The 15,103-nt window shown below is 39.1% G+C and overlaps 3 protein-coding genes and 1 pseudogene across 3 annotated transcripts; 3 read left to right on the forward strand and 1 right to left on the reverse strand.

The window, feature by feature from the left end:
- The first annotated feature begins 587 nt into the window (after positions 1 to 587).
- Positions 588 to 1,570, forward strand: LOC121800848 (protein MIZU-KUSSEI 1-like). Its single transcript, XM_042200345.1, has one exon. It carries the CDS (start codon positions 688 to 690, stop codon positions 1,390 to 1,392), a length of 705 nt encoding a protein of 234 aa, XP_042056279.1. The 5' UTR covers positions 588 to 687; the 3' UTR covers positions 1,393 to 1,570.
- A 785-nt stretch (positions 1,571 to 2,355) lies between these two features.
- Positions 2,356 to 5,448, forward strand: LOC121753062 (thylakoidal processing peptidase 1, chloroplastic-like). Its single transcript, XM_042148220.1, has 6 exons — positions 2,356 to 3,337; positions 4,022 to 4,090; positions 4,176 to 4,244; positions 4,325 to 4,411; positions 4,506 to 4,573; positions 4,847 to 5,448. The coding sequence occupies exons 1-6, from the start codon at positions 2,558 to 2,560 to the stop codon at positions 5,001 to 5,003; spliced, it is 1,230 nt and encodes a 409-aa protein (XP_042004154.1). The 5' UTR covers positions 2,356 to 2,557; the 3' UTR covers positions 5,004 to 5,448.
- A 27-nt stretch (positions 5,449 to 5,475) lies between these two features.
- On the reverse strand, positions 5,476 to 9,838 carry LOC121792154 (annotated as a pseudogene).
- Positions 9,839 to 12,058: 2,220 nt separating this feature from the next.
- LOC121800855 (lysine histidine transporter-like 8) lies at positions 12,059 to 15,015 on the forward strand. Its single transcript, XM_042200349.1, has 5 exons — positions 12,059 to 12,605; positions 13,276 to 13,409; positions 13,637 to 14,064; positions 14,154 to 14,285; positions 14,370 to 15,015. The coding sequence occupies exons 1-5, from the start codon at positions 12,226 to 12,228 to the stop codon at positions 14,853 to 14,855; spliced, it is 1,560 nt and encodes a 519-aa protein (XP_042056283.1). The 5' UTR covers positions 12,059 to 12,225; the 3' UTR covers positions 14,856 to 15,015.
- The last annotated feature ends 88 nt before the right edge of the window (positions 15,016 to 15,103 follow it).

A 15,103-nucleotide genomic window follows, 5' to 3' on the forward strand; every position in this document is an offset into this window, starting at 1 on the left:
CGGGCGGACAACCTCTCCACTATAGCCCGCCCGCCCTCCGCCCCAACCCGCGGCTATAGCTATGGGCACCCCATAGTGGACACCCTTAGGATCGGATGGTATATTTCCCACATTATGGTGATCTGCGTGCAATATCGATCTAGTATATTTCTCATATTATGATGGAGTGTAGTTGTGTAATCTGTGTGTAGTGTAGAATTTATGATCAATATGGTACATTTTCCATATTATGGGAATATCTTGTTTGTGTGCAATGTGGTATTATTCCTCATGTTACGATGTAGTTATATCACATGTATAGAGTGCTCTAAGGCTAGTTACGTAACTGATCCTAAAGCGATCAACATAAAAATCAAATTGCATATATGTGATGCAATATAATGCTTCGTTACTTAACCAATCCTTAAAATTGGTATAAAGATAGGATTGCATATGCAAGTGTGTGAGAGAGAAAGTGTATGAAAATACCTGAAATTGTGATCGGAGCCCATATGTTATCTAACTTAGTGCTTTCCATTCCCCACTTAAAAAGATTCCAATGACAAATCAACCTCCCTAACTCCCTTTTTCACACTTTCCTCCAATCATCCCACATTACTTATAACTCTCCCTCAAACCCTCGAATATGCCATTCCCATCCATCCCCAAAACCTCAATCCACAACACTTAATTAATTCATCCCCCCAAATGCCATCCACACATTCCAAACACATGGAAAGCCCCTCCCTCTTCTCCCTCCTCCGCCACACCACCAACCCCAAAAAATCATCCAAGAGCGGAGGCGGGAGCAAGGGAGGAGGCCTCCTTCGCATGTTCAAGCTCCTCCCAATGCTCACCAACGGATGCAAGATGGCGGCCCTCCTGGGGAGCCTCCACCGCAAGCCCCTCCTCACGGACAGGGCCACCACAGTGACCCTGTTCGGGTACAGGAAGGCGAGACTGTGCCTCGCCATCCAGGAGGACCCCCACCGCCCTCCAGTGTTCGTGGTGGAGCTCCCCATGCTGACCACCGCCCTCCACCGGGAGATGGCCTCGGACATGCTGCGGATCGCGCTGGAGACGGAGACGAGGAGCCACAAGAAGAGGCTGCTGGAGGAGTACGTGTGGGCCGTGTACTGCAACGGCCGGAAGGTCGGGTACTCGATCAGGAGGAAGAACATGAGCGAGGAGGAGGCGCATGTGATGCAGCTGCTGAGAGGAGTCTCCATGGGCGCCGGGGTGCTGCCCAGCCTCTCGGAAAAAGAGTATGCAGCCGACGGCGAACTCACCTATATAAGGGCGAGGTTTGATAGGGTTGTTGGATCCAAGGATTCCGAGTCGTTTTACATGATCAATCCCGAAGGTGCTTCTTCGCCACAAGAGCTTAGTATTTTCTTTCTCAGGCTTCGATGAATTTTGACTTTTTTTTTTGTTTTGGTATAGTAAGATCATGACTAGTTGCAATACGTTGAAATTCGACGGAAATTATTTTACGTCGTGATTTATATTATTTCAATAGTCACAACATATGAAATGGTATTTCTGAATAATGATTTTTTGGATGAGAGAATAAAAATGGTATTTTATAGTACTCCTAGTATACATTTTCATTTGAGAAAATTTCATGCAAAATTGACGTTGGATTGAAAGTTCTACAAAATAAATTAAAAATATAGTAAGTACGGTAAATTTGACGTAGAATATGATGGAAATCGATGATTAATTTGCTTTTTCTAAAGTTATTCAAACACCATCTAATTTGGTAATTCATAGATCATATAGTACTCCTTGGACTCATTTGAAGCTTAAAATATCATATTTAATTTATAATTATCTTTTGATTTGTAGTTTGAAAGATCTAAAGTATATCATTGGATTATAATTTATTCATTGCATTATTTCGTATGATTCTTGATATACGAGAACTGACTTTTTAGAAGCATCTTGTTTGAAGCTTGAAAAGCTAAAAATTAATACTGACTTATAGGCACGGCACCATCTCATTGTTTATAAAAAATTGACTTATGATTATTATTCCGATTGGTTTATGATAGACTAATACTGAATTATGTGCATAATCTCATTTAAAGCTTGAAATAAACTCATCTACTAGTGGGGAACTTGAAAGACTTCATTTTTGAATTTCATCTTTTGTGGATATTCAAAAATAGAATTGAATTTTTACTACCTCTAACTTTTTTGCATAAATTCGTGTGGAACTTTATGAATAACCTCTAATTTTAGTTCAAAAAATAATAAAACTAATTTACTTGAAAACATAATGCTTGAATTTAATGACTAAGCAACAATTAAAAAATGGTAAAAAATGATATTGTCAATATAGACTCAAACCATATGTATACTCCCTAATAATTTGACTTTGAACATTCCTTTTGACTGAATCCCTAATTCAAGAACCAAGCATCCCTTTTCAATTTTTATCGATCCCAATATCTTCTTTCATGGAATTGATGAAGATTTTGGGGGAAAAAAGCCTTTCAAATTGATGATTAGCCTATATCTCGATATTTTACAATTACCTACTCATTCTTGATCGAATTCGTCGGAATAAGCCGCCATGGCTATTCGGTTCACCGTCAACTACTCGGCGTCCGTCGCCTCCCACATGACGGCTTCCTGCGCCGCCTCCGGCAAATTCGTCGCATCCCGCTTCATCGATGACTGCATACAACACTCCCGCATCTTTCAGCACTCTCCCGACTCCAATTACTCCGACTTCCGCAGCACTAAATGGAAGAGAAATCCGATCAACCCTACTTCCGCCGAACTGGCCGGCGAGATTCTGGGAGGAGATTCCCAGTCGCCGCTGGTGGTCGGATTAATGTCGCTGGTGATGCAGTCAATGGGGACTTCTTCGGCCTCAGGCGTTATGAGTATTTCGCCGCTGAAGGCGTCGTCGGCAATTTCCTTTTTACGGCTTTCTAAGTGGTTTCCATGTAACGAACCTTCTCTGGATAGAGGAGGAACCCTCGCTTCCAGCAGCGGTGAAGCAGCAGTCACGGCAAAGAGTGTTAGTGGTTTGAATGGATTAGCGGCGGCCAGTGGTGAAGCACCAGTCAAGGTAAAGAGTGTTGGAGGTGTGAATGGATTAGCGGCGGACGGTGGCGATGTTGCTCGAAATTTGGGCGTTTCACCGGAGACGATTTCTGGTGATGGTGGTAATAGTTGGTTATTCAAATTGAAGAATTTGGGCTTCACCTCAGAAGATGCCAAGGCCACTTTTACTGCTTTAAGCATTCGGATTCTGTTTAAGTCAACTTTGGCCGAGCCTAGGTCTATTCCCACCACTTCAATGTGCCCTACCCTTGATGTGGGTGATCGGATTCTAGCAGAAAAGGTACGGTTTTTACCTAGTTAGAATCTGTTGGACTTCATTTATCACTCTCAGGGAGCATTTACGTCTGAGTATTAGCTTAGATAGATAAGAATAGTGTAGGCTAATCGCTTATTTACTTAGTTGTATTGGATAAAAAATACTCAATCATCTCTACTGGATTTTCGGTATTATGGTGTGAATCTGTGTTATACGAAGAACTTGAACCATGTATCCTTTGTTAACTTAATATGCAATTGCATTTCGTTTTGTTATCAGCATGTTAACATGGATGTGATTATGAGGCTTACGATCAACTTTGATGTGCCTGAAAAACAAATACGTACAGTATTTTTTGGTGTATTAGCATAAGAACTTACTGACCGAAAAACAAATACAGTTTTTTTGGTGAATTAGCATGGGAACTTGCTTATTGAGGCTCATGGCATTGCTTTTAGAGGGTGTTGACTGTTGAGCTTTAGCCTGGATAAATAGATATAGTATAGGCTAATATATTATGGATCAGAACTTTAGGATATTATAAGGCCCTTGACAATTTCTCCACTTTGAGCTAACTTATTTGATTGATTTCCAATTAAAATGTGTAGGATTGGTGTACTTCTGATCGCCTCAATTAGAGAACAACCTCTGTATATTGAGATTCACAAGCTAATATATTGTTCTTTTGTTTCTTAATGGGTATTCCAGGTCTCTTATATATTCAAGAAGCCCGAAGTCTCAGATATTGTGATTTTTAAAGCTCCTTCGATTCTTCAGGTATGTGGCCATGTGGGTTTAGTTCTAGCATCGTTGACAACATGATTATGCTAACATGTTAATGACTTTTGTGACCTTGTTTCAGGAAATTGGTTTTAGTTCGTCTGATGTGTTCATCAAAAGAATTGTAGCAAAAGCTGGTGACTATGTAGAGGTAATATGAAATGGTTGTTGAATTTATATGTATCTATGTCATCTTGTCCTTCATATGGTTTGATTTTTTTCCTTATTCAGGTTCGTGATGGGAAATTGTTGGTAAATGGAATTGCCCAAAATGAAGAATTCATATTGGAACCTCTTCAGTATGAAATGGATCCAGTGGTATAGTTTTGTGTTTATTTTTGGTTTGTATCTTATTAATTATCATCTCTATATAATGAGGAAAGAAATTTAATCAGTATTTATTTTTTCACAGCTTGTACCAGAAGGCTATGTGTTTGTGCTGGGAGACAATAGGAATAACAGCTTTGATTCTCATAACTGGTAAAAATTTCATTGCTAGCTGATTACTCACTCCAACAATTTATTCATGTTTAATGCCAGGAAGAGACTATCTATGATCTATTGTTATTCATTCTTTCTTTTCTGTTCATTAGCCATTTTTTGTATGGTGATGATGAATATAAGATGTCTGACCTAACTTGCTAAAATGAGGAAGTAAGCTTTTAATATTTTGACACATGGTGAAATAAAGAAGTGTTTTTGTTGACAGTTAAGATTTGCATAGATTTTAATCGAGAACTTTTGATGTTACAGGGGTCCATTGCCTATTGAAAACATTGTTGGTAGATCAGTCTTCCGGTATTGGCCTCCTTCTAAAGTTTCTGATACAATGTACGGTGCATCTCAGAGGGGAGTGCTGTTACATGTTCTTGATGGATTGCCTTCTGGTTTATTCAGATGGCTTATCTAATCTTTCTTGTACACGCACATATCAGTACCAGTAAAAATCTGCCAGATAACAAGACTAGCAAGAGCCTTTGAAGATGGCAACTGTCAAATGCGTTCCATTTCAACTGCTGCATCGATGGATCTTCCTTTTGAAGAATCAATTGTTACAAATGGCTGATATTAATACATGCTAATATTGTTTTAATTTCATTCATCTATTTTTGTGAACTTGTTGGTTTCTTAGTTTTTTTTAATTCCTTTCCTAGTGTCTTATAGATAGCTCCTCCGTCATGGGGTGAAGTCATGAATAAAAGTAGGGGCTCCTAACTAGCCCGCTACTAAGTGGACAATGGAGATAGTTTACATGCTATATTTGTAACGTTTTAAGCTCTGTCTTATGAATCACTATAGGATCAAAGTTTGAGCTATATATAATCCATGTGGTAATGATTTATTTTGGTGGGTAACGATGGATGTATCTCCATATATAATGCATTTTAGTGGCTGGATTTCCTACTAACAGTGATATCAATTCTATCCTCTGTTTTATCCATTTCCAGCTTCTTGTACTTGTACCAGGAGGCGCATAGCAAATAGAACCCAAAATTGAGGAAGCTCAAAAGCGCGAGCAACCAGTAGAAATACTCCAATCTGTCCCTGTTGAGATTGTTGGTAGACAGCCAACCCCCGCTGACCTTGTTCACCACATTCACCACCACAGTGCTGGTGTAGTACCCGAATGCCAACGAGCACCACGAGATGGCCGTGCCCAGCGACTTCATCCCCACCGAGCTCTCCGCGTAGAAGAAGTCCAGCAGCCCCACCACAGTGAACATATCCGCCATCCCGAATATAGCATACTGTATTCCGAGCCAGAACACACTCATCGGCAAAGGCCCCGCCGAGTCCACCATGTTGTGCTCAACAGCCACCCTCTTCCTGCGCGTCTCGACCACCCCGCTCACCGCCATGGAGATTATTGAGAGGACCAGCCCAACTCCGACCCTTTGGAGCTGTGTGATGCCTGTGGGGATGCCTGTCACCTTCTGTGCCAGTGGGACGAAGAAACGGTCGTAGATTGGGAGAAGTATGGCGATGAACACAAGGGGGATGACTGGGATTGAGGGCCCTGGGACTTGGAAACTTCCTAAGCTTGTGTCCATTGTCATGCTTTGCTGTATTGTGAATGTCTGGAGCTGTGCCAAGCATGTGTTCATGAAAATAGTACTCACTATGATTGGTAGCATCCTGATCAAGATCTTCGTCTCTTCTACTTGTGTCACAGTGCACACTCTCCATGGCTCTGCATCTTCTGAGTTCCTTGGGATTGCTGCACGATCCAAATACCTGAAAAAAATAGGTATGTTTCCTCACAATGGGTTCTTTCAAGGCTTAGTTTCCTAACTTTTTAAACATCTTTTCAGAAAATGTTCACGGTTTATGTGGCTTTGTGTGTACTTTTTAACGTTTTTGAGAATTATCCACAGTTTATGATGTTTTGTGTGTTAATTTATGAGGCGGCTCAATGAATTCTTAACTGGATTATAATTTAGTTGATGAGGTTTTTGGTCTCATATACGTCAACGTGAGGCTAACCAAACCATAGTGAGTTTCCATGCCAAAAGTGAGGTTCCATCCTAAACCCAATCAGTGATAGGAATGGTTTATTAGGTATTCAAGTAGCTGTTTTTTTACTTTACATTCTCGATGTGAGACAATTCATGTTTTCCCTTAAAAAGCTCTCAGTGAGTGGAACCGTAACTAGCCCCTAGCCCCCATAAAATCTAACTTGTGTAGCCAATTTTAATGGTATACCTTAACAAGCTCTCAACCTGGGGACTTTTTTTTTTTTAATTCTACCGTTTGTTGAAACATTTACTAAAAGTTGAGAACGCAGAACATGATTATCCCTTTAGTATTAAAAAATGTATGTACTTACTTGAACTGATCAGTCCTCTGAAGGACATCCTTGTTTCCTACTTCCTTGTCATGAACTTCATGAAGCTCTTGTGTCATATCTGGTACAGGTAGCTTCTTGTTTCTAACAGCTACCACCAATACCTATTCATGCAGCGAAAATCTTGAATAAACAAGAAAGTTGGTGTTTGGAAGAAACTGTTCCGAATACTGCGTACCTGTAGTTTTCGGACTAATGGGCTCGTAACCTTTGGCACGTTGGTGCGATAAGCTGATCTGCCCATAGCTAGGAACAGAATAGACACTACAACAGCCACGGCACACACTCCGAACGACCAATCCCATCCCTGGTTGGTACTTATCCACACCAAAAATGTGACGCCAAAGGATGCACCGACTGTGACCGAGAACATGTACCAGTTGAAAAAGCTAGAAAGGGAAGCCGTGTCGTCTTCCTCGAATTGATCTGCTCCAAGAGCAGGTACAGCAGCCCTGATCCCTCCAACGCCCAGTGCTACCAAGTAGAGCCCTGTGAACATGATTGCCTCTTGGTTGTCGCTCGCTGATTCGCACTCGATGCCTTTGGTTGGATCCACATCTTTGCATGGGAAGGGCCTCAATTGTTTCATGTGTGCTTGAACTGCTAGCAGCGTGTACCCCTGCAGATTCAATAACATTTTGTCATAAATCCTGTCTGTTTATGCTAGAGCTTCAGCAACGGAGTGGGGAGAAGCGCGTGTCGGCGTGCTGCGTTGGAGGGGAGTCGCACGCTGAGGTAACCGTAATACAAAAACATAACATAGCCCACTGGTAAAAACACTCACTTTTCTCAAACGCTTTTTTCATATAATTGCAAATTATACTATGAAATAAGAAAGAATTACAAGAATGAGAGATGAGAAACCATAAATAATGTCACACAGTGTGTATTTTTAGTACTGTGTTGTGAGTGTTAATGATCAGGGTTTTTTTCCCACATTCTTTGCTTTTTCCGCACATTGTATGATTATACTTCCCCGTCTTCTAAAAATAGTGACTTTGATGATGTTCTGATTTAAATGCGAAATTGAAGTAAGAGGGAAGAAAGTAGTTGAAGTACTATTAGTAAATAATAAGATCCATATCATTAGTTTGTCAAGTTGCTAAAAAGTTTCCAAAAATTGATGTGGACTAATTTTGTTACACGAACAAAAATAGCAACAGTATGAAATAAGAAAAATTTAAAAGAAAAAGAATGACGTGAAACATGAACATTGTTAAGTGAAGTGCGGTTTGTACTCTGGTTAAATGAAGAAGGAATGATAAGGAGTATCAATTACCAGTATCTCTAAGCATCCGAAGACAATGCACGATTTAAACCTAGACAAGTGTGTGTCTGAGATGAATCCTCCGAATAACGAGAGTAGAAACGCAGTCCCCATGAAGTGTTGTCGCTGACTTGGTTAAGCCAAAGTTCATGTAACCGTAGAAGTATGTCACTAAGCTTACTCTGTTTGCAAGGAACGTCATTGTCTCCAGGGCTGTCATCGCTGCATCATACATATCATCATTCAAAACCCGAGTGATGAAAAGAAAAAAAAAATACTAGTTAAGTTTACGTTTTCTAAATTTTATTCGAGAATACACATTTTAGCCGATTCAGCTAAGAGAGAAAAACTGAAAAAATATACAGCGTTTGCCAATCCAGTCGTGGCCGCCTACATCAAACTCATTGATACTCTTTTTGGTTTCTTACCAAAAACAAACAGAGTTGCTCGTCGTCCTCCCTGCGCCACTTGCTTCCTATGTTGGATATTTTCATTTCCAAGAATCCCCTATAGCAATTAGTGGATTAGTTCTTCATAATCAAGGCTAAAAGAAGGCATCTTGGAGGATATTATCAAGAATGAAGAATCAAGAAAGCAAGTTTGGTTAGTTTACTTACCAATTTTGAAGAAATTGTTTGTTTGCTCCAATGAGGGTTTCAATGATGGCTTAAACCATCTGTTGAACTGTGTTTATATACTGATAGGCAATCAAGGTGAGGAATCTTGGTATAATTATCCCTAGTTAACTGAAAGGGGTCATCTTTTGTCTCTTGTAAATTGATCTCTCTGTTTCTCTCTCTATCACTCTCTTGATCCAGCAATATTAAGACAACCAAAAATAGGTAGTTAGATGAAGATTGACATGGATGTTTGACTTTGTTTATTAGTATGCCATAATTATTTAGTTTTGACTGTAAACGAAATCCTAGGTTAGGTGGTGTTGCATAAGGCCAAGTTCATAGATGCCATCCATCAAATATGATAGGGGCGATGTATCAAAATTACACAAATCTTAAAGTATAACCATATCTGTAATAATGTATAGTTGGATGATACATGTAACGCGCATAGAATAAGATAATTTAGTACCCTCTTCGTCCTTCTATAGTTGAGTCGTTTGTTTATATTATATACAACAATTCATGCATTTATGTTGGTGATTATTTGTGTCTTTGTTTCCTAATAACACAACGCAGATCTTAAATTCCCACTTGAATTTAATGAACAGTTATGCATGATGATTTGATGTCTATAATATAGTAACACACATGAATATATATTCAGCTTTGACTAATTACACATTTAAGAATACGGAGGGTCAGCAATTGGCAGGCCGACGACAACATTTATTTATTTTAATTCAATCTTTTCAACTTTATTAATTAAGTGGTGAGAGAGACGCATGCTTAGCTAATGATGCAATATTATGCTGTGTTTTTTCAACTATATGCTTTTCAATTAAAGACAATAATCGAAAACATGTTTTTCCCTGTTGTGAACTAACTTAAAAAAAAAAAGAAGAGGATGCTTTTAGACCCACAATTTCGTAAAATAACTCATTTAATTTATGATAAGTATTAATTATCTTTTTTTAAAAATAGTTGAACGTCTTACCAACTGAGGTGCGCTTCATTATCATAAATATTACTATTTATCTTGTACAAATTTGAAATAATTGGAATCAGCTTTAGTATGCATATTACATCTTTTAAGTAAAATAATTAAATAAATAGAAAATCCATTCTTACATAAATTAATTTCATAAACTGCTTCATGTTTTAAAAATAATTAATTATAAAGTAAAGTAATGTAGTTAATTTTTAAAACTAATTATTGTACTATGTGATGCGTAGGTATAGTAATATAGTAATAGTTGTTCTCTTCTTGTAATATTTTAATTTAGACAAAAAGAAAGGATTTAAACTTTCATTATATATTTTTTTTTACTTTGAATGCATATAAAGGTATACTGAGGAGTATAGCTTATAAGGCAGCAACCTAAAAGTCATAGCCCATGAGGCAAGTCCATAATTATTTACACACACATTGATTGTTTGTGACTACATTAAAAATTAGGTCTACGTAATTAAGCCCATGATCAGTGGTCTAAAACATTAAGTTGATGGCCACTTAAAATACTTAAAAAGGGTCGTTTGATACATTATAAATGTTTCGGCAAGATAGAGTAATTATTGCTATAATATGTATCATGATTTATGCTAATTATGTATTTAGTTGGTGTACGTATTTAATATACTAGCTAGTTAAAAATTCATCCAAACTTCAGTTTGGTTTTAAAAGGAGTTTGAGCTTGAGGCAAAGCTAAAAAGGTATACTGATACCAAACCATCGAAGATTCATTCTATCTGGGAAAGTAAAAGTCAATAAGATGAGGATGTAGAAAAAAGTTATGATTATATATACGAAAAAAGACTTTTGATTGATTATTTATACGGAAAACCCTTCAAGGCTGCCAACTAGTATCACTTTTTGAAAAAGAAAAAAGTGGAAATATGTACCAAACCAGACCAATTGAAAATGGCGCCAATTTTTCTTTTTAAGAAAAAAGTTGATAAAGAACATCATTCCAATATAAGTATTATTTGGTTCCACTAAAATCAGATGCATAATTCTAATTTCTAAAATGATAAATTTCGTTTTATGGATCCATCATCATCGAGCATATGAATGGGACATCTAAGCTCTTACTTGAGTTTTGAAATTGTAGCGAGGAATTATGCAAAAGTGGGTGGGGTTCTCAGCGTGGAAATGCTATCATAACAACAAAATTAATTTAGTGTGGACTACGGTTATTTGCTCCGATGATGCTTTCTCTTCGGGAACGACTTCAATGGCGACATGTTTTGTTGCCGAAGGAAGGGTAGATCACAAGGAGAAAGAGAGACATATATAAAAAGGATTAAAGATAATTATGTACATCTATATACAGAAAGAAAAATATTAGTGTACATATGCACTCTGCATGCATGTATGTGTGCGTTGTCTCCTCTGAATCTTCTCCTTTACTGTCGCCCCCTCTTGCTTATGTGTTCCTTGTGGCATGCATAAGAGCTTACATGTTGAGTATGAAGCGTGAAAGAAAGTAAATAAGACCCACTATATTTCCTATCATAACTATAATTTGTTTCCTTGTGATAAATTTCTATAAGGATAGTGTGCCTATAATTAAGACTCTCTATATTATCTATACATAGAGTTACTCTCTCATTGTAAATCATACAGTCAAAAATTAATAAATTATACTACTAGTAAAATTCTTGTGTCGGTATTGACCCTATATGTGAGTACACATAGTATCGAACTGGGTAAACACTCATTTATATTTATGATTATATATGTTTATTTCCTAATAGTAAAAACACATTCTCGCACAAGAGCGTACCTCATGCAACAACGGTTAGCATTAATGGCGGAGTCGCCGCACCATAGGTTCAACTGCAACTGTAACTCTAAGGGTTGTGGTTCACTTTTTTTCTTTAGCTAATAATATACTCATTGCTCATAGAAAAATAACCATCTATATCTTCCAATGCCAATAACATGATCTCGACTTGTCCAACCTCGCGAATTTCATTTTCTGAATCCACCTCTTATAGTATGTATCATTTCATTGTACTATCTCAATCTCACATTACTTCATTCATATTGTATTTTAGATGGTTAGTTGAATTATTTTCTCTTAAAAAAACAAAACATATATGAGAGATTGAATATAATTTCACATGTCAATGTTATGATAGCACATCCACGCCTAGCCCCACCACACTCCAACATTGCTTATTTTTCTTCGCATAAAATTTCAAACCTCAGTCAGAGAAGTCAGACCTCGGTCCCACTCCTCTCTCTCTCTCTCCAACCACCGAGATTCGCGCATGAGGTAAAAGCACCAACACCCAAAACCATCAAAACCCACACTCTCAATCTCAACTCTCAACTCAAACAAACCCAAACCAAACCCCCCAAAAAATCCCACATTCCCAACCAATTCCAATCACATTCATGGAAGAACGGCCGGAGACGGAGCTGATATCCATCCCAGCAACGCCGCGCCCCTCGACGCCGGAGATACTCACCCCCTCGGGGCAGCGGTCGCCGCGGCGGGAGGCCGGCGCCGCCACCGCGAAGTCGTGGACGCCGACCTCCTTCATATCTCCCCGCTTCCTGAGCCCAATCGGCACCCCCATGAAGAGGGTGCTGGTCAACATGAAGGGCTACCTGGAGGAGGTGGGCCACCTCACCAAGCTCAACCCTCAGGACGCCTGGCTCCCCATCACCGAGTCCCGCAACGGCAACGCCCACTACGCCGCCTTCCACAACCTCAACGCCGGCGTCGGCTTCCAGGCCTTGCTCCTCCCCGTCGCATTTTCCTTTCTCGGATGGTATTGCTATTGTCATTTCACCCTCCATTTTAATTACTCCACATTGTTTCGTTCTCTCTTTATTGACTGCTAATTTTAAGCCTTTTCACTTAATCTAGTAGCTGTAATTCATTGGTTTTTTTTTGGTTAGAAGGTCGATATTGTTTGTGGTAGATTCATTTTAGATTCGGAATTATGAACCTGATTTTGGTGGAACCCAGAAAAATTCTTGGTATGATGGTCTCTTCGACTCTTTTTTGAAGAAGAAGTGCCGCCGGTTTCAATTGGGTCCGCCAAGAGTATAATTCCCGTTTTTTCTTTTTCGAAAGTGATAGTTAGAGCTGGCGGTCCATCACATATTTAATTATGGCTGGGAAAAAAATGCTACTGGACTTATCATACCAAAATTTACTGAAAATACTAAATTTTTTAACATTATAAATATCCATATACCGTGGTCTCTATCACGACGTATGGTATATACCATAAATTACAGCATACACTGTATTTTTTACGTATATGCCGAATTTCCGTATGTCATTCCGAAAATAGGTACGATATTGGTATACCGAAATTTTGGGTAAAGATATGGTTTTTATAGTGACTTCTATGATGCGGATAACTGTAATATCAATGAACCATCTGCTGGTAATACTCTGACATCGATGTTTCAATTCTGTTTATTTTGCAGGAGTTGGGGAATAATATCGTTGATCATAGCCTACTTCTGGCAATTGTACACGCTGTGGATACTTGTTCAGCTGCATGAAGCAGTTCCAGGAAAGAGATATAACAGATATGTAGAACTTGCTCAAGCAGCATTTGGTGAGTCTTTTACAATTGAAGAAGAATTAAGAACATCTAAATACATCCTTTAATCATAAATTAATGAAACTTTCTCTTCTCTACGAAAATCATTCTGGATATCAAAACTTCATAAGCACCACTGTTTTTAAGTTATTTCAGTTTGACATTTCTGATAAAAATAGAATCTTGCCACAAAATGTCTCTTCTACATGTTTACTTATGGTATGCTTACTTGATTCTTTCAGGGGAGCGATTAGGCGTCTGGCTCGCGTTGTTTCCAACCGTTTACCTTTCAGCTGGGACTGCAACTGCTCTAATTCTAGTTGGAGGAGAGACCATGAAGTTGTTCTTCCAAACTGTATGCGGTCCACTGTGTTCCTCGAATCCTCTGACCACAGTCGAGTGGTATCTGGTATTCACATCTCTGTGCATCGTGTTATCCCAACTTCCGAATCTCAACTCCATTGCGGGGCTCTCACTCGTGGGCGCTGTCACAGCAATCACATACTGCACCATGGTGTGGGTGCTTTCTGTGAGCCAAAACCGCCCCCCGACCATGACATATGAACCGGTCTCAATGCCCACCGCATCAGCTTCCTTTTTTTCTGTACTTAATGCACTTGGAATCATAGCATTTGCTTTCCGAGGCCACAACTTAGTCCTCGAAATTCAGGTCTGTCTCATCTCCTCACAAACATATATACACTTGTACACATTTGTGTCGAATAAATTTATGAAATCAGTTATCTGATATCTTCCCAGGCAACAATGCCATCAACCTTCAAAAAACCAGCTCATGTCCCAATGTGGAGAGGAGCAAAGGTTGCCTATGTCTTCATAGCTATGTGCATATTTCCCGTTGCAATCGGAGGCTATTGGGCTTATGGAAACCTCGTACGTCTCTCCCTTTTCTGCTGCTTACTATAATGATATGCAAGAAGCTATTGCTTGTCCTAATGCTAATGACAATCATTGCAGATGCCTTCTGGAGGGATACTAAATGCACTGTTCGGATTCCACAGTCACGACATATCTAGGGGCCTCCTGGCTGTAACGTTCCTTCTTGTCGTCTTCAACTGCTTGAGCAGCTTCCAGATATACTCAATGCCAGTGTTTGACAGTTTCGAAGCAGGTTACACGAGCAGGACTAACCGGCCATGCTCAATCTGGGTGAGGTCGGGTTTCAGGGTGTTCTACGGGTTTGTCAACTTATTCATAGGCGTTGCACTTCCGTTTCTGTCAAGCCTTGCTGGTTTACTGGGTGGACTTACGCTACCAGTGACGTTTGCATACCCATGTTTCATGTGGGTTCTGATAAAGAAGCCTCCGAAATACAGCTTCAACTGGTATTCGAACTGGATTCTCGGATGGTTGGGCATCGCCTTCAGCTTGGCGTTTTCGATCGGTGGGATTTGGAGCATGGTTAACAGTGGCCTCAAGCTCAAGTTTTTCAAACCAAACTGATAATGGGGTTGAAGAGTTGCTCTGATGTTTGTAGTTTATGATAATAGATGTTTGTTGTAATGTGTTTTTGATCCTAAAAAATGTGGTTTGAGTTGAGAGGGACATTTTGTGTGTGAATTTGTGGTTTTGAAGTGGAAATTAGTATCAGTGTTTTTACCTTTTCCTTTGATTCATTAGTCAATTCTTCTGTATCATGGATTGTTTTCGTCACCAAATTTCTTAAACATTTCATTTAAAATTAGAGATAC

Source organism: Salvia splendens, chromosome 1, assembly GCF_004379255.2.
Source record: "Salvia splendens isolate huo1 chromosome 1, SspV2, whole genome shotgun sequence".
Lineage (NCBI taxonomy): Eukaryota > Viridiplantae > Streptophyta > Magnoliopsida > Lamiales > Lamiaceae > Salvia > Salvia splendens.

Coding starts and splice junctions, on each gene's coding strand:
- LOC121800848 (XM_042200345.1), top strand. CDS start 688: ATGCCATCCACACATTCCAAACACATGGAAAGCCCCTCCCTCTTCTCC.
- LOC121753062 (XM_042148220.1), top strand. CDS start 2,558: ATGGCTATTCGGTTCACCGTCAACTACTCGGCGTCCGTCGCCTCCCAC. Junction 3,338..4,021: donor ATCGGATTCTAGCAGAAAAG/GTACGGTTTTTA, acceptor TGGGTATTCCAG/GTCTCTTATATATTCAAGAA. Junction 4,245..4,324: donor AAGCTGGTGACTATGTAGAG/GTAATATGAAAT, acceptor TTCCTTATTCAG/GTTCGTGATGGGAAATTGTT.
- LOC121800855 (XM_042200349.1), top strand. CDS start 12,226: ATGGAAGAACGGCCGGAGACGGAGCTGATATCCATCCCAGCAACGCCG. Junction 12,606..13,275: donor GCATTTTCCTTTCTCGGATG/GTATTGCTATTG, acceptor TTTATTTTGCAG/GAGTTGGGGAATAATATCGT. Junction 14,065..14,153: donor ACTTAGTCCTCGAAATTCAG/GTCTGTCTCATC, acceptor ATATCTTCCCAG/GCAACAATGCCATCAACCTT.